General features: G+C 40.8%; 1 protein-coding gene and 1 pseudogene across 1 annotated transcript in view; one reads left to right on the top strand and one right to left on the bottom strand.

The window, feature by feature from the left end:
* Window positions 1-26,573, top strand: part of LOC122746328 (zinc finger protein 420-like) — a 60,823-nt gene that overhangs the window by 11,791 nt on the left and 22,459 nt on the right. The window contains exons 5-7 of the mRNA XM_043991855.1: window positions 432-558; window positions 1,714-1,794; window positions 7,194-8,047. Coding sequence (XP_043847790.1) covers window positions 432-558; window positions 1,714-1,794; window positions 7,194-8,047 — 1,062 coding nt within the window. The remainder of the gene's footprint in view (window positions 1-431; window positions 559-1,713; window positions 1,795-7,193; window positions 8,048-26,573) is intronic.
* On the bottom strand, window positions 5,945-6,441 carry LOC122746231 (annotated as a pseudogene).

The raw sequence follows: 26,573 nt of genomic DNA, 5'->3' as shown, positions 1-26,573 counted from the left end.
GCTGTGTGACCCTGGGCAAGTCACTTAACCCCAATTGCCTCACTAAAAACAAAAAAAGAAAGAAAGAAAGAAAGAAAAAAGAAAATCAGGAGTCTGGAATGGACAAAGTTTGGTCAGCCCCAGGCAATTCACTGGTCTGGGAATGGGGAGTAGGTGAGGATCAGGCAGTTCTCAGTAAATTGTAATTATCAATTCCATAATAAGACATTGCTCTGCTTTATTGTAAGTAATCATATGAAACGATTTTCTCAAAATTCAGGCAGGCTCTTCCTGACTGGTTTCAAGACTTGACTCTGACACTCAGAAAGGTTATGACCTTTGGGCAAATCCCTTCCCTGAATTTCAATTTCTTCCTGTAAATTGATGAGGGCTGCACTATTTAATTCTGAATTATATTTCATCTCTACTTCCTATGCCTTTTGGTGGTTTAGGAGTTGGTAACCTTCAAGGATGTGGCTGTGGATTTCACCCAGGAGGAGTGGGGCCTCTTGGACCATCCTCAGAAGGAGTTGTACAAGGAGGTCATGCTGGAGAATTCCCAGAACCTGCTCTCCCTGGGTAAGGACACTTCCCCTGGTAACTCTGTAATCAAAGGGAATATCTTCATTCCTGAGTGGGCGGGGCTTGAAACATCAATGGAATCCTCAAATGGGAAAGGTGCTAGTCTCCTAGGTCCTGTTCCTCTGACAACAGGCCCTTGAATAATGATTTTGTTGAGATCTGCTAAATCCTTGCCGCTGGTTTTGCTCTGGAAATAATCTCTCTGCTGGGAGGTCACAGGGGTGGGAATCTGTTGCTGACCTGCTTGGGTGGGGCTTCACTACTGTTCAGCAGACTTAGAAGCCTGTGGTAGGCCTCTGCTGTGAGCCCAGAAGCTGTTTCTCTTGCTGCTGCTCCTGGACCTCCCTTTTCTCCCACCTAGGTAAGACAGACCTTTCCTACCTGTCTTTTACAGGGGAAATCTGGGAGAGCTGCAGTGGGTTGCTTCCTCACTTGACCATCTTGGCTCAGAACATTGAGGCTAAGTTTCTTACCAAGGGGCATCTAGCTAGTAATTGTATGAAGCTGGATTAAAACTCAGGCATTCCTGCTTCTAGGTCCGGGGCTTTTTCCACTGCACTAACAGCTCCCTATAATTTCTAGATTAGTGGAATCTTTGGAATGAATCCATCTTTCTATGGAGAAGGTGCACAAAGCCCAAATTTTCATTTTCCAAGGTCTCTGTTGATTAGGATCAAGGCTTCTCTGGCCCAATAACCTTTTTTAGCCAGTTTTGGGATAAGAAGTTTCTTTCACAATGGAGCATAACAGGATGGGGGTGGGTACGGTAGATTATTTGGGTATTTCTCTGAACAGGTTGTATATAACATGCTCTTTTAGGGCAGCTAGGTGGCACAGTAGATAAAGCACCAGCCCTGGATTCAGGAGGACCTGAATTCAAATCCAGTCTCAGACACTTGACAGTTACCAGCTGTGTGACCCTGGGCAAGTCACTTAACCTTCATTGCCCCCAAAACAAAACAAAAACAAACAAAAAAACATGCTATTTGGGGTTACTTGCATTGCAAGCACAAATAGAGGAGTATAGACTCACATGTCTGAATATAATTGAATGAACCTTATAACCAAGTGGCCCTGCATCTTCTCTCCTTTCCCTAAAGAGAACTAAATTACAAGTTTCTCTCCATCCTCATCTCTGATTTACCTGCCCAGGGTTTCCAGTTCCCAGAGAAGATATGCAAAGGGAAGCACCAAGGATGTTGGAGCAAGAAGTTCTGAGGAGCTGCTGTCCAGGTGAGTGAGGTGAAAGCAAGTTTAAGAGACTTGTGATTACAAGAGACCTCTAGGGGTTGTGGTGAAGCAAGTGCTAGATTTGAGGGCAGTAAGACCTGTCTTGGAATTCCTTTTCAGATGCTTCTTAGCAGCGGCTTCCTAGGCTAATCACTGAGCTTCAGTTTCCTGCTCTGTAAAATGAGGGGGTTGGACTCCACGTCCTTTTAGCTGGCTTTCAGTGATCATCTATGATCCTGTAAGAAGTCCTTGTTTGAAATTTGTGGACATGCATAAAACTGCATACCCTCTGAGCCAGCAATACCACTGCTAGGTCTGTGTCCCCAAGAGATCATAAAAAAGGGAAAACAACCCACATGTAGAAAAATATTTATAGCTGCTCTTTTTGTGGTGGCAAAGAATTGGAAATTGAGGGCCTGCCCATCAATTGGGGAATGGCTAAACAAGTTGTAATATATGAATGTAATGGAATGTTATTGTGCTGTAAGAAACAATAAGCAGGCGGGTTTCACAAAAACCTGGAAAGACTTTTACGTAAATTGATGCTGAGTGAAACGAGCAGTACAAAGAGAACATTGTACACAGTAACAGCAACATTGTGTGATGATCAACTGTAATAGACTTAACTCTTCTCAGCAATATAATGATGCAAGATATAATTCCAAAGGACACGTAATGGAAAATGCTCATCACATCCAGAAAAAAGAATTGTGAAATCTGGATTCAGATTGAACTGTACTGTTTCAGATTTTTTTTCCCCTTTTTTGAGGTTTTACCCTTTTGTTCTGATTCTTCTTTCACAAAACAACTAATGCAGAACTATCCATCTATCTATCTATCGTGTGTTTGTGTGTTTGTGTGTGGGGGTGGTGGTGGTGGTGGTAATGAGTGTTAAGTGGCTTGCCCAGGGTTACACAGCTAGTAAGTGTCAAGTGTCTGCGGCTGGATTTGAACTCAGGTCCTCCTGAATCCAGGGCCAGTGCTTTATCCACTGGGCCATCTAGCTGCCCATGGATACACACACACACACACACACACACATACACATACACATATGTATATATACATAAATATATATCTCCATGGGGAGGATATATTTAAAAATTGGGGGGGAGGGCAGGGCACTGGGACACTTAGCTGCCCCATGGTGATATAATTTTTTTGTTTCTTTGTTTTTGTTTTGTTTTGTTTTTTAGTGAGGCAATTGGGGTCAAGTTACTTGCCCAGGGTCACACAGCTAGTAAGTGTTAAGTGTCTAGGGCTGGATTTGAACTCAGGTACTCCTGAATCCAAGGCTGGTTCTCTATCCACTGCGCCATCTAGCTGCCCCTCCGAGATAAAATTTTAATGTGATTGTGCATATATAACTCATATCAGATTGCTTTCTGTCTTGAGGAAGGGAGAGAGAAAGAAGGGAGGGAGAAAAATTTGGAACTAGAAATCTTAGAAAAAAATATCCATTGTCAAAAACCATCTTTCCATGTAACTAGAAAATAATAAAATACTTTTATGATTAAAAAAAAAATCTGTGGCCATGGAATTCTCCTGAAAGTTCATAAAGGGATTAGGCTATCCATTATAAGCTCTCTCTTAGAACTTCTTCAAGTCCAAAAAACATTGCAGTGCCTATAACATGCAGTACCCTGTGCTAAGCATCACAGACACCCAGAGGTACAAGGCAAATCCCCTGGTATCATAAAGTTCACAGCTTCATTGGGCAGGCAACAAGCCAACGACTCTGTAGAAATACACTGTAGGCAGGATAAACTGGAGGTGGTCAGGAGAGGGAAGGCCCGACAGTTACAGGGGAATGGGAAATTATTGAGGAATGTGGGCTCCAGTTGGGGCTTCAGGGAAGGCAGGGGGAGGATTCTTGGCAACAGCCATAGGGAAGAAAACCCATGGAGTCAGGAAGTGGAGTGTTCTGTTCACAGAACAGAAAAGAGGCCCAGATCACTGGATTATTCCATGTATAGAGGGGAAATAGGCTGACAGAAGACTGGAAGGGAAGCAGAGGGATAGGTGAAGAAGTGCTCACACAGTCCTTGAGAGGATTTTATATTTGATCCTTTTGCTGGGGAGCCAGTAGAGTAGGTGGTGGCATGGTCAGTTAAGAGCTTTAGGAAGATGGACTTGACAACTGGGGGAGGAATAACTGGATGGGGAAGAGACTTGAGGCAGCTGGACCAACCATCAGGCTCTTCCAGTATCTCAGATGGGAGATGATTGGGTCCTTCAGGAAGACAGGGACAGTGTTGGAAGAGATGTTACAAAGGTGGAATCACAGAACTTTGCAACAGATTCACCATGGGGGTAAGAAGTGTGAATGTGTGAGAGGCAGTGAGATATAAGACTGGACCATTGGAAGGATCCCTCAGAGAGCATCAGGAAAGTAGAAAGACACAAGCACAGGGGAAAAGAGAGTTTCATTCTGGAGATAGTAGAAGGATAACCAGCAGAGAGTAAGGTCACTAAAATCTAGAGAAGAGTATGAAGAAATGGTGGTGATGGACAGTGTCAAAGCCTGCAGAGAAGAAAGAAGAGGATTAAGAAATGGACAAAGAATTGAGTAATTTCCACATTATTGGTAATCTTGGAGGAAAAGGTTTCAGTTGGACTATGAAGTTAGAGGCTAGACTGCAGAGAATTTCAGAGAAAGCCAGGGAAAGGAGTTGGAGACACCCATTGTAAATGGCAATTTCCAGCTATTAGACAGTATCTCATGGGGAGGCATGGATCAAGTGAGGGTGCTCTGATATAGAAATGGTTTTATTTGTGGCAATGGGGGAGGAGTCATTAGTGTGGGAGAGACTGCAAATTAGTGGAAAATGGGGATACTAGAGGAAGTAATATGTTGACATGGAAGATGGAATTGAATGGGATTACTTGAGCACATAAGGGGTTTGGCTTTTGCAAACCAAGGGATGATCTTTGCATCTGTTAACTGGGCCAAAACAGAAAAGAAGGCATATGATTTATGTGAGATGAGAGGATAAGATAGCCCTTGATAAATGTCTTGGGTTTTTTTAAGTTCTCAGGTGAGGTGTGGGTGGTGATGGGGCAGGAGTAAATCATAAGGAAAGGTTGGGTGTGTTGTTTGAAATTGTAATAGGGGTGGGGGCAGCTAGGTGGTGCAATGGATAAAGTACCGGCCCTGAATTCAGGAGGACCTGAGTTCAAATCCAGACTCAGACACTTGACACTTACTAGCTGTGTGGCCCTGGGCAAGTCACTTAACCCTCATTGCCCTGCAAAAAAAAAAATTATATTGGGGTGCCTGTCTCTGTTCTAGGTTTTAAGGAACTTAGTTGGGTTTTCTCATATATTGCTATGTATAAAATTAGAGGCTACTGTACCAGTTTGGGGCATTAAGCATTTATTAAAGCATATTAAATGTTAGTAAAGAGAGAGACCACGTTGCTCAGAATTACAATCCCTACATACCTAGATAGAAAAGAGAGCTGGGGCAGTGAGGCTGCCCCTCCTCCAGCATCCCAGGCCAAGAGAGCACATTAGAAAGCAATAAGCTTCCTGGGGTCCAGAACAGAGGTAGCCCTTACGCACTGCTCAAAGCTAATTGGCTAGCATCATTCAGATCTTTTCATTTACTGGACTTGAGGGTGTTCCATATTAAAATGAACAATACTTGCTGAGGTCGGTGTCCAGAGGACAGACCCTCTGACAGGAAAGGCTTTCAGGTAGGTGTGGGGTTTTTTTTTGTTTGTTTGTTTGTTTTGGTTTTTTGAGAAATAGAAACCACCAATTTAGTTCTTCATCCCTTAATATCAGCTCAAGCCAACACAGAAGGGTGATGTCGAGGAAGCCAAATCTTTCCTACCCACCACCCCCAATCATGAAATTATAATTCATATCCAAATCCCTATCTTCCCACTCCTCTACCTCCACCTCCCCCCAGTGACAAAACCATCATAAATCTTCTCCCCTCCCCACAAAGTCTTCAGCCAGAGCCACATGGCACAAAGGCCACTAGGAACTTGGGAACTCATTGTGTGTCAAGGTGAGGTTCCCAAAGACCTCTGGACTCCTGTGGTAGTTTCTCTTCTGTGATTAGTAGTAACTTAGGTTTCTGCACAAGCAGGAAAAAATAAGGGAAAAGGAAGGCGGGAACAAGGGAGATCTCCAGAAATTGTTCTCATGAGACCCCAAAGTGCATGACCAACTCCTCTCTTGCATCGACCTAGATCTGAGAAAGTGCACACTGCAGGCATAAGAGGCATAAGCAGCCATTCTGGAGACTGGCTGCCAATCTGCAAAGGGGACAGGGTCACTGGCCAGCACTTGGTGGGGCTGGCTGGTGAGTGACGGCAATGGTGGCAGATTCTTCCAGTGAGTCAAGCTACTGCTCAGGACAGCCAGGCGGGAACTGTATTGTCTCTCGTGGTCCATGTACTCGTGCTGCTCCATGCTCTGGGAATCTGCTGATGATACATCAATGATGTTGCTGGCTGTCTTGGCAAGGATAGAAGACAGAAGGGCCTGCTTATCTCTACAGGCTGAAGACAGGCTGTGGTAGTTGGGTTCTGCTCCATTTAGGGTCTTCATTAGGGAACTTCTGGGGCCCAAAAGTAGTTTCCGCTCCTCTCAATCCTGGTCTAAGTCCTCGTTGTCACTGCTATAGCAGCACCCCATGGTCAGGGCCAGCTCAGGGAGCTCAGATCTAGGGGATCAGCGTCCAACAGGAACACTTTCTCATGACATGACCCGTGACCCTGGCCCGCAGGTTCCTACCAGCTCCACCGCGGCAGGCAGAAGGGGCAGGAGATCTTTTTCCCTGCTGGAAACTCGCCCTGATCCTCCCCTGGTAGGTGTGGTTTTAATCTCTATTGTCTCTATTCAGAGTGCAAGCTCCAACTTTACTGACTCTGGGCTGCTCTGAAAGATCAGGCAAGGCTCCCTTGGGTGGGACCCCACAAAAACACATTATTTTCTCACATGGGGATAAATAAAAAGATTTAGGAAAGCTACTGTGGTGAGTAGCCCAAGGAGTCAGGGAGATGTCAAATCATTGCCTTGCCATAATGAGGCCCCAGATGAGATTAAGGAGCCTACATTTGTACTGAGCTGCTGGGATTTGTGTCAAGTCACCCAGCCATTCTAAGGTCATGGCCTGAATTCTGAATGTAATGAATATGCTGGCCCTTTTCATGTCAGATTTGTTGTGGGGATCCAATGTGTTTGAGTGTGAAGTTCTTTGTAAATTAAATCATCTTTGGGATGTGAGCTAATGACATTTAAAAATGATTGGTTTTGTCTATGTAAGTTTGGAGATTTTTTTCTTTGCTTGGGGAAATAGAATGTAAATGAGGTTTTGTTCTGACAATGGAAGGGGGTGTGTGTGTGTAGTATCAGTGTATATTTGTTTTGTTTTTTATTTCTTTCAGAAGGAGAAATCAGACTTGAAATAAAGGAAAGTAGTACAGAAAGAAGCCTTTCTCTGGCAGAAAGTGACAAGCAAATTTTCATGACTGAAAGTTCCTGTGACTTTACTTGGAGAGAAATCTGTGCTGCACATGAAAGAATACCCACTGGAGAGAAAATATATGATTTTAATCAGTGTAGAAAGGCTTTTAGATTCAGCTCCAATCTTGCTGATCATCAGAGAAACAACACTGAAGAGAAACCTTATGAATGTAAGCAATGTAGAAAGGCTTTTACACAAAATTCTAGTCTTCAACAACATCAGAGAATCCACACTGGAGAGAAACCTTATGAATGCAAACAATGTGGAAAAGCTTTTACACAAAAGGCTAGTCTTAACCAACATCAGAGAATCCACACTGGAGAGAAACCTTATGAATGCAAACAATGTGGAAAGGCTTTTACACAAAATTCTAGTCTTCACCAACATCAGAGAATCCACAGTGGAGAGAAACCTTATGAATGTAAACAATGTGGGAAAGCTTTTACACAAAATTCTAGTCTTCACCAACATCAGAGAATCCACACTGGAGAGAAACCTTATGATTGTAAACAATGTGGAAAGACTTTTACACAAAAGGCTAGTCTTAACCAACATCAGAGCATCCACACTGGAGAGAAACCTCATGAATGTAAACAGTGTGGAAAGGCTTTTACATGTAGGTCTAGACTTAAGGAACATCAGAGAATCCACACTGGGGAGAAACCTTATGAATGTAAACAATGTGGAAAGGCTTATACACAGAGGACTTATCTTAAGACACATCAGAGAATTCACACTGGGGAGAAACCTTATGAATGTAAGCAATGTGGAAAGGCTTTTAGACGGAGGTATAAACTTCATGTGCATCAGAGAATCCACACTGGAGAGAAACCTTATGAATGTAAGCAATGTGGAAAGACTTATAAACAAAGGATGAGCCTTAATACGCATCAGAGAATCCACACTGGAGAGAAACCTTATGAAGGCAAATGATGTGGAAAGTCTTTTACGCAGATCGCTTATGTTAATACACATCAGAGAATCCACAATGGAGAGCAATTATGCCCAAAGAATTATTAAACTGCCCCCAAATCTGGGATCTTTGTGTTTATCAAATACTAAGTTCATTTGTTTCTCTATGTTATATACTTAATCTGTTCCAGTGATCAACCTTTCTATTTGTTACCCACTATCAACTTCTTTGGATGATTTCTTCGTGATATAGTTTGAGATCTGGTACTGTTAGCCCTCTCCCTTGTCATGTTTCTTTCATTTGACAGCCTGATATTTTTGTCCAGTTGTCCCTCTAGATGAATTGTATTACATTATTCCTTTTTCTAGCTCTACAAAGTAATGCTTTGGTAGTGTGACTGGTATGGCACTGAATACATAAATTAATTTAGGTAGTATTCTCATATTTTTTATATTTTAGCTTGGATTACCCATGAATGATTAATATTTCTCAAATTAAAGGAGAAATGATTTGGATAAAATAAGAAGTAATTCTTGTTCAAGCATTAGTTTCTGCCATTTGTGAAAATATTTTAACTGGGTCTTAATTGGTAAACTCCTGGCTGGCTGGCTATCTGACTGCTATTAATTTAATATGGGAAGAGCCAATTGGGAGGCTCCCCCTCTCCCACTGCCTCTCCCAGACTGATAGGAAAAAAGATTAAAAACCTCTTTCAATTTAAGCAAATTCCAAGATTTGCTGATATGGATAAACTTAGAGATAAATGTAGAAATAAGCAAGAAATACGACCTGTGAACTTGACCTAATGGACTCACTCTTTCTTTTAACTTTCTGTCCTGCCGCTGTTGCAGCCACACCTCACTCGGACCTGTTCGCCTCCCTCTCTCTACATCACTCCCCTCTTAGCCGAAAGTCGCCCTCATTCAACTCACTGGAAACCCCTTCTTCTTTTCTCATTAGCAGCCTCTTATCTTCTCTACTCCCCTGCGCTTCTTCTCCTACCAACCGACTCCCTAGCATCTCTACCCCCCCTAGGCTATATATCCCTTCTCTCCCCTCAAACTTCAGGCTGCCCTGGCCCCCCAAGCTAATTTGCTGGCCGCGCCCAGGGCAGGTGTCCAAGGCCAGCAGGGTCCTCTGGGATTCTTTCCCTGCTTATTGTCTACAAAGGCCTTTCAGGGGCTGCAATGGCAGCTAGGTGACCCAGTTCCTGAATTGTGGAAGACCTGAATTTAAATCCAGATTCAAGATACTTAATACCTGTATGGCCTTAAGCAAGAGAAAGGGATCATTGGTCCAGTCTTCAACATGCCAAGCCCTGGTGCTGCAGAAGGAAAGCCTGACTCCCACAGAGCATGTAGTCCAATTCCCTCATCTTAGAAAGGGAGGGAAACTGTCCTAAAAGAAAAACAAGAGACAACTTCTGTCTACCTCAGTTTCCTCATCTATGAAATAGGGATAACAATAGCACCTACTTCTCAGAGTTTTTGTGAAGATCCAATGGGATAATATTTGTAAAGTATTTAGCACAGTGTCATGCACATAGTAGATACTATGATGGCTACATGATGGTGGTGGTGGTGGTGATGGTGGTGGTGGTTGATGATTATGAAGCCTGGAATGGAAGCTGGAGCTGAGGCCCCGCTTAGCTGCTAGGGTCAGAGAAATATAGCAATCTTTTGCTTCTGAACTTGTTCCTAGGTCAGTACAAAGTCCAGGGTCCATGACTGCCACTCACGCTGGATCAGACTTTCTAAGTGCAGGGCCTCAGTTTACCTCACCTCTGTGACCTGCAACTCCTAGTAAGGAGACAGAGCTGCCAGTAGGTTATTGTTTCTGTGGCCCATACACATTTAACCCCTCCTTATTGTGGATCTGGAATCCCTTCTTACCCTGGTGCACAATTTCTCCTTGCTCTGAAATTCAGTGAGCTCCTATCCAGACCAACCCATCTCCACAGACATTCTCTGTCTCCCTATATTGACCTGGGCTGCAAAAAGGACTCACTGCCTTTTTGTATTCTTGGGTTTTTCAATCAGAACTTGATCTGATGCATGTTCTCCATCTTTATGGAGTGTGTCAGAGCTCAATTGCTCCTCCTCTGCCATCTCACCTCAGTCTTCATTCTTTCCAATTTTGCTCCCTTCCCTTTGCATTCATTTTGTGGTTGTTTTGTCTATTTATATATTTGTAGTCATTGGGTATTTTGTTTTCTAGATTCTGTGTTCTTCACTCTATATCACTTTATGTAAATCCTTGTGAACTTATTTATTTATTTTTTGGTGGGGCAATGAGGGTTTAGTGACTTGCCCAGGGTCACACAGCTGGTAAATGTCAAGTGTCTGAGGTTGGGTTTGAACTCAGGTCCTCCTAAATCCAGGAATGGTGCTTTATACATTGTGCCACCTAGCTGTCCCAAACTTATTTTTTAAATTATTTTCATTACTGTAGTTTTATAGAAATGACTTTCTTTGTAATTCTGTTTTTTTATTCATGTAAAACCAGTGATTCTCAGAAGGTATCCATAGGCTCTCCACAAGGGTCCATGACACACAAAAAGGTTTAGAACTTACTCTAGGCAGAGCCAAGACGGTGGAGGAAAGACATTAAACACACAGAGCTCCTGATACAATTACCCCAAAAACAGTAATAAAAGAACCCCATGAGCAGAAAAACCCACAAAAAGACAGGCTGAGATTATTTTCCAGCCATAGACAAAGGGGGCTGTGCTTGGCTGTGAGTAGATTCCAACCCTGCAATCAGACTGTCACAGACCCCAAGCTGGCAGTACCAGAGGAACTTAACACGAGGCTCTGAATCAGCTGCAGCACCAGAGTATTCTGGAACTGAGCTTGGGGTCAGGTGAGAGGGCTGAACGGCTGGGGGGGGGGCTAACATGCAGGGGTGTCAATGGACCTAGGGAGGAAATGGCTGTCCCACCCCATCAGGGAACAAAAAGGAAGAAATCCTGAGCAAGAGGAGGCCCAGGTTGGGGAGGGGTGTAGGCTTGTTCACAGCTAAGAACCATAGCACACAAAGTCAGGTTAACTGGCAAGTTGGCTTGAGGTTATCTTCCATCCAGAGAACAGGCCAGGTGAGAGAAAAACCTGTCCTCCCACAAATCAGAACACCTGGGACCCTCTGAAGCTTGGGACGGTGTAGCTTAGAAGTAGGGCTCCAGCGTAAGAGGGAGTTAAAAGTCAAGTAAAAGACGGCAAGATGAGCAAGCAAAGTTGAGAACTATCAAAAGTTTCTTTAGAGACAAGGAAAATCAAGGTGCCCCCTCAGAAGAGGATAACAACCTTAGGGCCCCTTCATCCAAACCTTCGAAGGAAAATATGAATTGGTCTCAGGCTGTGGAATCACTCAAAGAGGATTTTGAAGAGAAAGTATGAGAGAGAGAAGGAATATTTAAAAAGAGATGGAGAAAAGAATGGAAAGAGAAATGAGAGCGATACAGGAGAGTCATGAGAAAAAAGTCAACAGCTTGAAAAGCCAAATGGAAAAGGAAACAGAAAAGCTGTCTGAAGCAAATTATTGCCTAAGAATTAGGATTGAACAAATGAAAGCTAGTGACTTTATGAGAAACCAAGACACAATAAAGCAAATCCAAATGAATAAAAAAATAGAGGGCAATATGAAATATCATTGTTCTACCTGAAAACCATGACCAAAATAAGAATTTAGATAGTATCTTCCAAGAGATTGTCAGGGAAAATTGCCATGATATTCTAGAAGCAGAAGGCAAAATAGAAATTGAAATAATCCACCAATCACCTCCTGAAAGAGATCCCAAAAGGAAAACCTCCAGGAATATTATAGCCACATTCCAGAGCTCCAAGGTCAAGGAGAAAATACTGCAAGCAGCTAGAAAAAGGAATTCAAATACTGTGGAGCTACCATAAGGATAACACAAGCTCTAGCAGGATCTACATTAAAGGACCAGAGGGCATGGAAAATGATATTCCAGAGGACAAAGGAACTGGGACTACAGCCAAGAATCATGTACCCAGCAAAACTTTGTATAATCTTTCAGAGGAAAAAATGGGACTTAAATGAAAAAGAGGACTTTCAGGCATTCATTTTTTGTTTATCCTTGTTCGTTTTTTGGTGTTTTTTTTTAGTGAGGCAATTGGGGTTAAGTGACTTGCCCAGGGTCACACAGCTAGCAAGTGTTAAGTTTCTGAGGTCAAATTTGAACTCAGGTACTCCTGACTCCAGGGCCAGTGCTCTTTCCTATCTTTGTTCTTTGTGGGGCAAGCAGGGTGGGGTGTCTAATGTCTGGGGCCACATTTGGGCTCAGGACCTCCTGGGTCCAGGGCTGGTGCTTTGTCCACTGTGCCACCCAGCTAACCCATGATGACATCATTTAAAAAATTTAACTTATTTTAGTTTTCAACATCTGTTTAGATAAGATTTCAAATTTCAAATTTTTCTCCCTCCCTCCCTCCCATCCCTCTCCCCTCCCCTAAACAGCAAGTAATCTGATATATATAAATGTAATAACATTAAACATTTCTGCGTTAGTCATGTTATAAGAGAAGAATCAGAGCAAAAAGGGAAAACCTCAAAAAAGAAAAACAACAGTACCAAAACCAAAAGAAATAGTATGGTCCAATCAGCATCTATATGTCCTTTTTTTTTTTCTGGATTTGGAGAGCCTTTTCCATCATGAGTCCTTTGGAACTTTCCTGTACCATTGAGTTGGTGATGATGACATCTTTAAAATAGGGTTGAGGGGTAGGAGGAATGCACTGAGGGAAGGGGAAGGGAAGAGGTGGACTGGAGAGAGGTAAATCACATGAAGGAAACAAGAAAAAAGCTTATGGAGGAGAGGAGAAGAAGGGGAAGGAGTGTGTGTGTGGGGTGAGTGAACCTATTATCAGAATTGGCTCAAAGAGGGAATAACATACATACTCAAGTGGGTATAGTAATATATTTTTGCCCTGAGGAAAAGTGGGAGAAGGAAATAAGGGGGGGTGGGGGGAAGAGGGGAAGGAAGGATGGGCAGTTTGGGGGAGAGAGCAGTAAAAAGCAAAACACTTTTGAGGAAGGAGAAGATACTCTGCATAACAGCACATGTATGACATATATTGAATTACTTGATTTTATAGGGAGAGTTGAGGAGAGAGGGAGGAAGAAAAAATTAAAACACAGAATTCGGGGCAGCTAGGTGATGCAGTGGATAAAGCACCAGCCCTGGATTCAGGAGCACCTAAGTTCAAATCCAGCCTCAGACACTTGACACTATCTGTGTGACCCTGGGCAAGTCACTTAACTCTCATCGCCTCACTCAAAAAAAAAAAATTAAAAAAAACAAAAACACAGAATTAGCTTAAAGACCTTAACCTCATCAGAGTGAGCTCAAGGAGGGAATAACATACACATCTAATTGGGAGGAGTAATCTATTTAACCCTACAGGAAAGTAGGAGGGAAAGAGGATCAGGAGGCAAGGGTGAAAGAAGGGAGGGCAGAGTGGGGAAGGGGGCAGTCAGAAGCAAAACAATTTTGAGGAATAGGGTAAAAGAAGATAGAAAATAGAGTATGGGAAGGGAATAGGATGGAGGGAAATAGTTACGATGATTGACTACAATGGCAAAACTCTGCTGAGATATGGTGAAGAAAATTCTTTGTGAAGTTTAAGGTCCTATATAAAAGTTATGATGAACAGGATGCTATCAGAAAAACCTGGAAAGTCCTACATGAACCGAAGCAGAGAGAAATGTACCGTATACAAAATAACAGCAATAGTGTAAGATGATCTGTTGGGAAGCATGTGATTATTTTCAGCAAGGCAATGATTCCATATAACTCTGAAGGGCTTAAATTAACTATCTATAGAGAAAGAACTGATGGTATCTGAAAATATATTGAAACACATTTTTTTTGACAATCCTTTAATCTGAAGTTTTGTTTTTAACTGTTTTCTCTCACAACCTAGCTAATGTAGAAATGTTTTCCATGACTACTCATGATTAACTTATATTGAATTACTTGAGTTTTGCGGTGGGGGGTGAGAGTGAGGAAAAGAAATTGGAACACAAAGTTTTAAAAAATTTATGTCAAAATTTATTTTTACATGTAATTTGGAAAATAAAATTCTAAAAAAAAGAACTTACTCTAGAAGGCCAGACACTGGGATTAGTCCTCCTGGGTTCTTTTAGATCTCTCAGGGAGTTCACCTCCCTAGTAACAAGCCACACATCATTAAAGCTTCCCCCTTCCCCCAGGGTAATGAGGATTAAGTGACTTGCCCAGGGTCACACAGCTAGTAAGTGTCAAGTGTCTGAGGCCCGGATTTGAACTCAGGTCCTCCTGAATCCAGGACCCATGCTTTATCCACTGTGCCACCTAGCTGCCTTTTTTTTTAAAGGCTGTTGTTTAATTTTTCATTCACTCAGGTACACTCAAAGTATTTTCACAATAGGATATTAGCAAGTTAAGCATGTCTTTTAAGCAGGTTCAGTGCTTATCACAATTTTCCCTTCAGCCCAATACCCACAATTATACCAGAGGATTTTTGAAATCTTGATGTGCTATAAAGAACTCCAAATTCCTACTTTGCAGTCAATTCCCATGACCTCTTTGTTTCCACCTCAGCTATGCATAGAGATGGTCATACTACCAGAGAGTTTACTCTCACCCAGGTACGTGAACTTGCAAAATCTCTTAAGCATTCTGTCTTTCTCTCTATGACCCCTAACCCTGTTCTTTGTCTTCACTGTGATGTTAGAACATCAAAACCTCAGTCATTTCCCAGGACATCACAACTATCTTGCCTACCTTGTCCCCTCTTGCCCTCACCTTGGCTAGCCTGGTCATTTCTACACTTTGCTCTACATTCTTTGCCCACTTATCCTATTGATGGATCATGCCTTGGCAGCCTCCACAGCTCTATTACTTCCATCATCTCCTGTGGACATTTGTTCTGGGAATGAGCAGATTCCAGGATCATGGGTGTTTTGGTTTTTTTTCCAAATAGAGTTGTCTGTTGTAACATGGGCCATGTATGTTGCTCAGGGATTTGCAGCATGCAAACCCTGGCAAGGATAGAGATAGCATGGATCTGAGGTTTGGAACTTATATGACTATAAAGAAGACATTCTTTTTTTTTTTTGTGAGGCAATTGGTGTTAGTGACTTTCCCGGGGTCACACAGTAAATGTCAAGTGTCTAAGGCCAGGTTTGAACTCAGGTCTTCCTGACTCCAGGGCCTATGCTCTATGCACTGTGCCACCTAGCTCCCCCTCACCATTAGATTTTAATTTTCTTGAGGTCAGGGACTATATTTTGCCTCTCTTTGGATCCCAAGCACTCAGCACAGTGCCTGGCACATAGTAGGTGCTTAATAAATGTTTACTGAATTGAATGGAATTACATTGTAAGTTGGAAGACAATATGCAACATGCAGGTCTAAAGTGGAATAGCTGGGAGAGATGAAGACACACCAAAATAGTATTTGGTGCATAGTAAGCTCTTAATAAATGCTTTTCATTCTTCCATTTCTGATATTATACACAATTTGAACTGCCACAGAAATCTTTCCCAAACTCATAACACTGAAAAGGCTCTTCTCCTGTGTGAATCTTCTTATGACTAATACCATCAGAAAAGCTCCCCATGTTCATTATATTTATAAGACTTCTCTCCTATATTAACCTTCTGATATACAATTGGATTGGCACTCTCATTATGTATATATAAGGCTTTTCTCCAGTATGACTCATCTCATGGCTTATAAGCACTGTACATATGTAAATAATAAATAAATGAATAAAGGCTTTCCCACATTATATTTAAGCCTTCTCTCCAGTATAAACCTTCTCATATACAATAAGGTTTGAGATCTCCCTGAGAACTTTTCCCTACTCATCACCTTCTCTGGTATGAATTCTCTGGTGCTTAATAAGGGTAGATCTTTGAGTACAGGCTTTGCCACACTGATTCCATGTATAATATGAATGATCACAAACAAGATTTGAGCTCTCAATGAAGTTTTTTCACATTTATTGCATTTATAAATCTATGATAGTACCTGTTTTCTGATCCTTAGAAATGTTTGAATATTGGCTTAAGGCATTCCCACATTCCTTTTAGTTATAAATTTCACCTCCAGTTTGAATCTTCTGGTATTTGGTTATTTTTCTCATATCCCAGTCCTGCTTTAGCTCCCAACTCTTTTTTTAGGATTCACTCTCTTAATATTCCCCAGAAGTAGAAAAGGAATGATCAGCATGGTAAAGTATTTATGTCTTCACTCCATGGAATGACTCTTTCAGGAATGTTCTCTTTTGAAACTGCCTCTATGGTTTTTCTTCTGAAAGATGTCTGAAATCCATATAATATATAGCACAAACATCTCCACTATTCTGAACTGAGAAATGAAACTAGGGATGAAGTAAGGGAACTGAAAGTGGGACCCAGAGAAAGATCACCTATAGAAATATTTTTAAAACCTCCTTTTTTGTCTCTCTAGAAATATTTTTTAAATTACTATATTTTCCCCCAATTACATGTAAAAACAATTGTAAACATTTATTTTGTTAAAGTTTTGAGTTCCAAATTCTATCCCTCTCTCCCTCCCCTTACCCCTTCCTCAGATGGTAAGCAGTCTGATATAGGCTATACATGTGCAAGTGTGTAAAACATTTCTATAATAGTCATTTCAAGAAAACTTGAGAAAGAAAGGAAGGAAGAAAAAGAAATAAAGGAAGGAAGGAAAGAAATAAGTACAAAATAAGTTGCTTCAGTCTGTATTCAAAAAACATCAGTTCTTTGTCTGAAGATGGGTAGCATTTTTCATCATGAGTCCTTTGGGATTGTCTTGGATCACTGTATTGCTGAGAAGGGCTAAGTCACAATTGTTCAGCATACAATATCGCAGTTACTTTGTACAGTGTTCTCATGGTTCTGCTCACTTCACTTTGCATCAATTTATGTAAGCCTTTCTAGGTTTTTCTGAAATCATCCTGCTTGTCATTTCTTATAGCACAATAATATTCCATCACAATCATATACAACAACTTCTTCAAGCCTCTTCCAATTGATAGCCAATGCCTCAATTTCCAATTCTTTGACACCAGAAAAAGAGCTGTTATAAATATTTTTGTACATTGTTCTTCTGCTCACCCCAGCAAATATTTATATCTTTGGGATACATACCCAATTGTGGCTTTCCTGGATCATATACATAGTTTTTGGGGGTTTGTGTGTGTGTGAGGCAATTGGGGTTAAGTGACTTGCCCAAGGTCACATAGCTAGTAAGTATCAAGGGTCTGATGTCGGATTTGAACTCAGGTCCTCCTGAATCTAGGGCCAGTGCTCTATCCATTGTGCAACCTAGCTGCTCCCAGTATACATAGTTTTATAACACTTTGGGCATAGTTCCAAATTGCTCTGCAGAATGGCTGGATCAACTGCTCTACAACTCCACCAACAATACATTAGTATCCCAGTTTTCCCTCATCCCCTTCAACATTTATCATTTTCTTTTTCTGTCATATTAGCCAATCAGGCAGGTGTGAGGTAGTACCTCATAGTTGTTTTATTGCTTTTCTTGTAATCACTGGTGATTTAGAGCATTTTTCATGAGTATAGATTGCTTTTATTTCTTTGTCTGAAAACTATTCTCTAGGGAATATTTTAAAATAATATTTTCTATAGTTTAACTTCTAACTGTTAAGTGTTAACTGTTCAGTGTTTTCCCTGTTTGAAAATAGGTTAGAAGGCCAAGAAAAAAGGCTTTTCTTAGGAAAATACTTGAAGGGTAGAAACTAATGCTTGAACCAGAATTACTTATTTTATTCAAATCATTCATCTTCTAATTAGGGAAATATTAATCTTCCATAGGAAATCCAAGCCAAAGTATAAAAAATATAAGAATACTACTTAATTTATGTATTCAGTGCCATACCAATCACTACCAAAGAATTACTTTGTAGAGCTAGAAAAAGTAATAATACAATTCATCTGGAGGAACCACCTGGCAAGAAAAGCAGGCTGTCAATGAAAGAAACATGAGGAGGGAGCCTAGCAGTACCAGATCTCAAGCTATATCACAAAGAAGAAATCACCCAAAGAAGTTGATAGTGGGTAACAAATAGAAAGGTTGATCACTGGAAAAGATTAAGTATATAGCAAAGAGAAACAAATGAACCTAGTATTTGATCAATGCAAAGATCCCAGATTTGGGGGTAGTTTAATAATTTTTGGGCATAATTGCTCTCCATTGTGGATTCTCTGATGAGTATTAAGATAAGGCCTCATAAGGTTTCTCTCCAGTGTGGATTCTCTGATGTCTGTTAAGACTAGATCTAGGGGGCAGCTAGGTGGCGCAGTGGATAAAGCACCTGCCCTGGGTTCAGGAGTTCCTGAGTTCAAATCCAACCTCAGACACTTGACACTTACTAGCTGTGTGACCCTGGGCAAGTCACTTAACCCCCATTGCCCTGCAAAAAAAAAAAAAAAAAAAGACTAGACCTAAATGACCTTTCCACATTGCTTACTTTCATAAGGTTTCTCTCCAGTATGGATTATCTGATGTATACTAAGGCTCATCCTAAGTTTATATGCCTCTCCACATTGTTTACATCCACAAGGTTTCTCTCCAGTGTGGATTCTCTGATGCACATAAAGCATACAGCTTTGTGTAAAAGCCTCTCCACATTGATTACATAAGGTTTCTCCCCAGTGTGGATTCTCTGATGGTTCTTAAGATAAGCCCTCTGTGTAAAAGACTTTCCATTGATTACATTCATAATGTTTCCCTCCAGTGTGGATTCTCTGGTGCAAATACACAAATGAATCTGCCTTGAGATGCTCAATAACAAGCAATGGTTGAAACGAGTGTAAGCAATCCCAAATTGCATACTGGGAACAAACTAGAAAATGTCCCACACAATAGCACATAGTAAAACAGGTTTAGGTATTAAACATAGGATACTGCCTTCAGAATTCCTCTAAACAATGGGAACATCTTCAAAGTGGCAACTAGTTTGCATGTGTTTCTACACATGTTCTAATTCCAATTAAATAACAACAGAAGTAAACTCAGATTCCGAATTAAGATGATATGAGATAGCGCATAAGTCACTATTGTTCACTAACATATCATACATGACAAGTTCAGGCACCAATTTAACTATTGCTTAGTACCAATAAATTCAGCTCAAAACAGCAAGATCTTTCTCATAGCTTACTAGTTATTTAGATGTTCTAGCATTAATTCAATAACCAATTGATTCAATATTGCAATAACAAACTTCCACTTCATCTACTTTATAATAGAAATATACCATGAGAGTTATACACCAAACCTTAAGAATGAAAATCAAATAGTCAAATATTCAGGTATCCAGAAAAGCTTTTTCCATCGATTAATAAAATTTCACAAATCACAGTAGGTTTGGACATGATTGTTATCAATATCAAATTGTCATTGCAACAAATTAGTTTACAAATAAGATAGCAAGCCTTCTAAATCACACATGCTACACATTATATCCTGAAAATATCTTTTTTTTCCTATAAGAAAAAGCTTAAAATGGTTAGAGACTAAAAAAAGATATCCCTTTGAAACTTTTACACATTACAAATAATTCCTGATTTTAAGCTATTCTACTCTAAAGGATTTTAAGACAAATTAAAATCTTAGGCACTAGTATCAGAGATGGCTCTCCTCCCCCCCCCACCCCCTCCATAAGAGAAACTGCCATATGGAAAGAGGGGGAGCTGGGGGACTTTAGGACACATGGTGTCTTCCATTTGATTTTAGACCCTGGAACCATTCCGGCAGTTACGATCCCCAAATATTTTATCATTTTTAAATCTATTCTGGTGCAAAGATCAATCATTAAAGATTACTTCTATATAATAAGTGACTTTATAAAATTCTCAGTATGACCATTCCTTATCTTAGGAATTTCACATGTTCTTTTCTGGTAAATATGCAAATTAAGGGGCCTCTAGAAGGTCCTTTTCTGTGATTTTTTTTTCCTTTTTTTCTTCTCATACAATAATTTACCAGTATTCCCCTTTATCTTCAAAATCAATTAACTTAGGAATCTCATATGATTTACAGTTGTTATTTCCTATCTTAACACACACCAATTTAAAAGTTACTTAATTTATAATTTGCAAGACTCCATAACCAACTAGATTTCCCTCCCAAATTCAACTACTTTAAAACTCACACAAACCTTTTCTTACTTTGTGAGCCAAGAAAGGGTGAAATAGTTCTTGTTTAAAAGTAAAAACTTTTTCTTTCACCTTGACATTTTGCCCTAGTGTGGTTCCCACAGCTGCCCCTAGATAACTGTGTGACTGCAAATCACTTTTTTTTGTTTGTTTCTTTGTTTTTGGTGAGGCAATTGGGGTGAAGTGACTTGCCCAGGGTCACACAGCTAGTAAGTGTCAAGTGTCTGAGGTCAGATTTGAACTCAGGTCCTTCTGAATCCAGGGCCGGTGCTTTATCCACTGTGCCACCTAGCTGCCCCTGCAAATCACTTTTTAAAGTGACAGTAAACTCACCTTTTTTTTTCCCTTCAAAATCTCCAAACTGTTTGCTTTTAAATCTTCTGTTCAGTGTCAGTGCAAACAGATTACAAGTTTCTTTTCTGCCCCATACTCCTCTCTCAGTCCCACATACTTAAACTTTCTAGCTTTCTCTTCAATATAAATTTCTTTTTCTTTTAAAAGTTCCCAATTGTTGGGGCAGCTAGGTGGCGCAGTGGATAGGGCACCGGCCCTGGATTCAGAAGGACCTGAGTTCAAATTTGGCCTCAGACACTTGACACTTACTAGCTGTGTGATCCTGGTGTAACCCCAATTGCCTCACCCCCCCAAAAAAAGTTCCCAACTGTTTACTCTCATATTCCTCCTTCTTACTTAAAACAAAGTCAAACCTCCTCATACTTTCTCAACATGTTTAAACCATCTGAAACTAGCAAAATATCAGTTTAGCCAATATTTCACTAAAACCCCTATATTATTATTATTATTATTATTATTTTAACTTGAAACAAAACCCCTCAATTCTGAGCCACCCCCTTGGGCAGACAAGACCAGGTGTGCCACACCCCCATGGTGCGAGGGGGAGAGATCTTGAGCTGCCCCTCACCTAACCCCCATCATCAGTGGGGGATAGTCCTCCATTTGTTAGTTTCCCACTCGGGGAAAAAGGCATCTCAGAAGGCCATGCCCCCTTCTCTCACCCTAATAAACCATTATACACAGAAAATCATTTATATAAACACTTGTCTTATGCTAAGCAATTTACAATCATGTTATCCCCACAACCCTAGGAGGTAAACTTGATCACAGAAAAGTAAACTGGCTAGTAGATTTCTTCCAGGGCAGATTTTAGTTTAATCAAATCAACTGTGGATTTATGATCATCACCACAAGCCCCTGCAAAACCAAATTTGTCTCCTCTTCATCTAAGGAGCTATATTAGAAACTTATCAAATTACAAGCATAAAGTTGAAACATGCTGGCCTACACAGGCTTTCTGAAAATCCATTCTGAATCTTACTCTTTTGGCATGCATTTCCTCTCTCACTGACTACTGCCCTCCACGCAGCTGTGTCTTGCTCCATGTTGCCCATTTGTCACACTCTTTCCAAGTTTAAAATAGTTCCTTCCCAATCCTGTACTCCAAGTGAGGGTTGATCAGACCCTCCTTCTGCCCAGTAGAGGCAAGCCTAGCTAGTGGGGACCCGGCCTTACCTTCCAAGTAGTCCCAGGCCCGGTCTCTGTCTTCTACACCTCTAATGAGTCTGGATATCAGGCTACAGCATGGTAGGTTGCTTCAGAGGGCCCCATCCCCGAAAGGGCCCTGAAAACAATTCCAGTGGCGCCTCCCTGGCTGTGATAGGGATCTTCGAGAGTCCAAGAAACCTGAACCGTGGAATAAAAGAACCCAACGTGGTCGAGGTTTCCAAGGCAACACACCAAATGTTACGGCCCAATGGACAGAGAAAATACTCAGCCAGGTACTCAAGGTGGAGAGAGAGAGAGTTTATTTTTTTTTTATGTATAAGGTATTTTATTTTTTCCTTACATGTAAAGATAGTTCTCAACTTTTGTTTATACAAGCTTTACAATTTTAGATTTTTCTCCCTCCCTCCCCTCCCTCCCCCCTCCCCTAGACAGCAGGTAATCTGATATAGGTTATATCTCTATATCTCTATACATATACATATATATATACACACATATATATATACACATAATAACATTAATCCTATTTCTGCATTAATCCTGTTACAAGAGAAAAAATCAGAGCAGTGATACAAAACCTCAAAATAGAGAAAAAAAACAACAGCACCCAAAACAAAAGAAATAGTATGGTTCAATCAGCATCTATACTCCACAGTTCTTTTTTTTTTTTTTTCTTGGATTTGGAGATCCTCTTCTATCATGAGTTCCCTGGAACTCTTCTGTACCATTGCATTGGTGAGAAGAATATAGTCCATCACAGTAGGTCAACACTCAATGTTGATGATACTGTGTACAATGTTCTTTTGGTTCTGCTCATCACACTCATCATCAGCTCACATAAGACCCTCCAGGTTTCTCTGAACTCCTCCTGCTCATCATTTCTTACAGCACAATAGTATTCCATTGTATTCATATACCACAACTTGTCCGGCCATTCCCCAATTGATGGGCACCCCCTCAACTTCCAATTCCTTGCTACCACGTAAAGAGCAGCTATAAATGTTTTTGTACATGTGGGTCCCTTTCCCCCTTCCATGATTTCTTTGGGAAAAAGACCTAAAAGTGGAATTGCTGGGTCATAGGGTATGCACAGCTTTATTGCCCTTTGGGCATAATTCCAAATGGCTCTCCAGAATGGTTGGATCAGCTCATAGCTCCACCAACAATGCATTAGTGTTCCAATTTTCCCACAGCCTCTCCAACATTTATTATCTTCCTTTTTTGTCATTTTAGCCAATCTGATAGGTGTCAGGTGGTACCTCAGAGTTGTTTTAATTTGCATCTCTCTAATCATTAGAGATTTAGAGCATTTTTTCATATGGGAATAGATAGCTTTGGTTTCTTCATCAGAAAACTGCCTGTTCATATCCTTTGACCAGAGAGAGAGAGTTTATTATACATGGGCCCAAAGAGGGTTCTCGGGCCTCCATCGATGAGTGGTGAGTCTTGTAGCCTACCTGGTTATATACAAAAAGAGTAGGCGTGGTACAGTGGCAAGTTTATCAAAGAAGATAAGGTCAGTTATACACCAAACAAAGGATGCAAAGTGGCGCCTAGTGGTTAGGAGAGGCTCGTCCTTGCAGCTGGGGTACCTCAAGGCCAGAGCCTGTCTGAGACAGACAAGGTCGGGAGGCAGAGATTACAGGTCTGCAGCTCTAGCTGGAACACAGCAAGGCCAGGGTGTGTTTGAGACAGACAAGGTCAGAGGCTATGTGTGATTTTCCACATCACCCTGACACACTAACTGGATTTTGTCAATCCTTCCATTTCTCCTTGTTAGTCTTATGGTCCCTGGCAGTGTGTGCACTCTGAACAGTTTAGACTAAATTCTACCACCAGAAAGCCAACTTATCTAGTAACATGGCATGCAGTTAAGCTAGTCGTGGTGCCCAGGAATCACAGAAGCAGGGATGAGATTCTCAGTTGCCTCTCAAACAGTAGAGATACCTACTTTCATTGAGTCACTGTGCCAGGTTAGGTATTAGAGACACAAGATCAGGGAGATGGCCCCAGAGCTTTCTGTTCCAGAAATCTTTGGCTTGTATATCTAGGGCCTTTTACAATACTTGACTTGATCCAAGAAATGGTAAATGAAATGAAAGGGGTTCAGCGAAACCCATGAAGTTTGTGTGCCCTGAAACAGAAAGACATGAGATGCAGCAGGAGGATAATCTCTGCTCTCCTGACAACACTGCAAAGTTCAAGAGCTGGGGGCTCTGTTCTAGGACTGTCCAGAGACAACTCAGGAAGGAAGGGGTTTCCTGGACCTTCAGTTGCTACAAGGGAGACTTTGGCCACGGGAAACAAAGGTTGGGGGGAGAAGCTCTGTGCGCGTGCATGTGCGTGTGTCTGTCTGTCTGTCTGTGTTGGGGGGTAAGGGGAAACCATGCTAGGAAAGCATTGAGAGAGAGAGCAGTTGGGGCAGCTAGGTGGCGCAGTGGATAGAGCACTGGCCCTGGATTCAGGAGGACCTGAGTTCAAATCTGGCCTCAGACACTTAACACTTACTAGTGACCCTGGACAAGTCACTTAACCCCAATTGCCTCACCAAAACAAAACAAAACAAAAACAAAAACCTAATTGAAATAATTAAAACTTTCATCAAATTTACAGGACATAAAAACCCTCTATAGAAATGATTGGCATTTATATATATATATATTACCAATATATATATATTACCAATGAAGTTCAATGGGAAGAGAGAAAAGGAGAAATTCCATTTAAAATCCCTATAGATAGTATAAAATAATTGGGAGTCTACCTGCTAAGACATACACAGAAGCTACATGAAGAAATATTTTTAAAAAACTTCACACAAATAAAGACATCTTCAATTAGAGAAATATGAATCATTCAGTAGTAAACCAAGCCAATATAACAAATATTAGAATACCACCTAAATTAATCTATGTATTCTGTACCATCCCAATCACACTACCCAAGAATTACTTTGTAGAGCTAGAAAAAGTAATAATAAAATTCATCTGGAGGAACAACTGGACAAGAATATCAGGCAATCAATGAAAGAAACATGAGAAGGGAGGGGCCTAGCAGTACCAGACCTCAAACTTATAAAAAAGATGTAATTATCCAAAGAAGTTGGTTGATAGTGGGTAACAAAGAGAAAGATTGATTACTGGAAGAGATTAGGTATATAACATAGAGAAACAAATGAACCTGGTATTGGATAAACACAGTGATCCCAGATTTGGGGGCAAGAACTTACTATTTGACAAAAACTGCTATTAAAACTGGAAAGTTGTCTGGCAAAAATGAGGCACAGACCATCATCTCACACAATACACCAAATGAGCTCAAAATGAGTGCATGATTTAGTTGCAAAGAATATTATAAGCAAATAGGGGAACATGTAAGAACTTGCTTATCAGATCTATAGGTAGTAGAAGAATTCTTGATCAAATAAGAGCTAGAGAGGTTCGTAAGAGGTAAAATGGATAATTCTGATCATATGCAAATTAAAATGTTTACACCAACACAAGCAAAGCAGCTAATTTTCGAAGAAAAATAAGAAACTGCATGAAATCTTTTCAGTAATTTACTGGCATAAAGATCTCAATTTAAGAATATATAGGGGGGGCAGCTAGGTGGTGCAGTGGATAAAGCACTGGCCTTGGATTCAGGAGGACCTGAGTTCAAATCCAGCCTCAGAAACTTGACACTTATTAGCTGTGTGACCTTGGGCAAGTCACTTAACCCCAATTGCCCTGTGCCCCCCCAAAAAATTAATTTATAGGGAACTGAGTCAAATTTAAAAGATTAAGAGACATTCATATAGGTAGTTTTAAGATGAAGAAATCCAAGCTATTAATAGTCATATGAAAAAATGTTCTAAATCACTAATAATTATATATATGTACATATATATATATATATATATATATATAAATAAACAACTCTGAGGGGGCAGCTAGGTGGTACAGTGGATAAAGCACCTGCCCTGGATTCAGGGGAACCTGAGTTCAAATGTGGCCTCATATACTTGACACTTACCAGTTGTGTGAGTTAATAAACAACTCTGAGGTGCCACTTCACATTTATTATATTGACTTGTGGTAAAAATTATTTGTAGGAAATGAAAAAGAAAAATGATGGAGATATTGAAAATAGGATTGGGAAATGGAGAGAATTTAGAGCTAAAATAATTGGAAAGTTATGCTTTGAAAAATAAAGAAAAACAGGGGCGGCTAGGTGGCACAGTAGATAGAGCACCAGCCCTGGAGTCAGGAGGACCTGAGTTCAAATCCGACCTCAGACACTTAACACTTACTAGCTGTGTGACCCTGGGCAAGTCACTTAACACCAATTGCCTCATCCAAAAAAATAAAATAAAATAAAGAAAAACTGAAATTAAAAAAATGAAAATCATTGTACTCCTCATATCTGAATGGCCCTTGGCAGCACTACCCTTTCTTCCATTCAGAAAGCATGAAAATATTGATTTGAGGGAAGCAGTCTCCTGGATTTTAGAAGAGGTCTAGAAAACTTGAGGAGACTGGTCATTGCATTTTTGTGGGTTTTTTTTTGGGGGGGGGAGGGTCCGGGCAATGAGGGTTAAGTGACTTGCCCAGGGTCACACAGCTAGTAAGTGTCAAGTGTCTGAGGGCAGATTTGAACTCAGGTCCTCCTGAATCCAGGGCTGGTGCT

Source organism: Dromiciops gliroides, chromosome 3 (genome assembly GCF_019393635.1).
Source record: "Dromiciops gliroides isolate mDroGli1 chromosome 3, mDroGli1.pri, whole genome shotgun sequence".
NCBI lineage: Eukaryota > Metazoa > Chordata > Mammalia > Microbiotheria > Microbiotheriidae > Dromiciops > Dromiciops gliroides.
The sequence above is the reverse complement of the archived record's forward strand: the minus strand, read 5'-3'. Positions and strand labels throughout refer to the sequence as shown.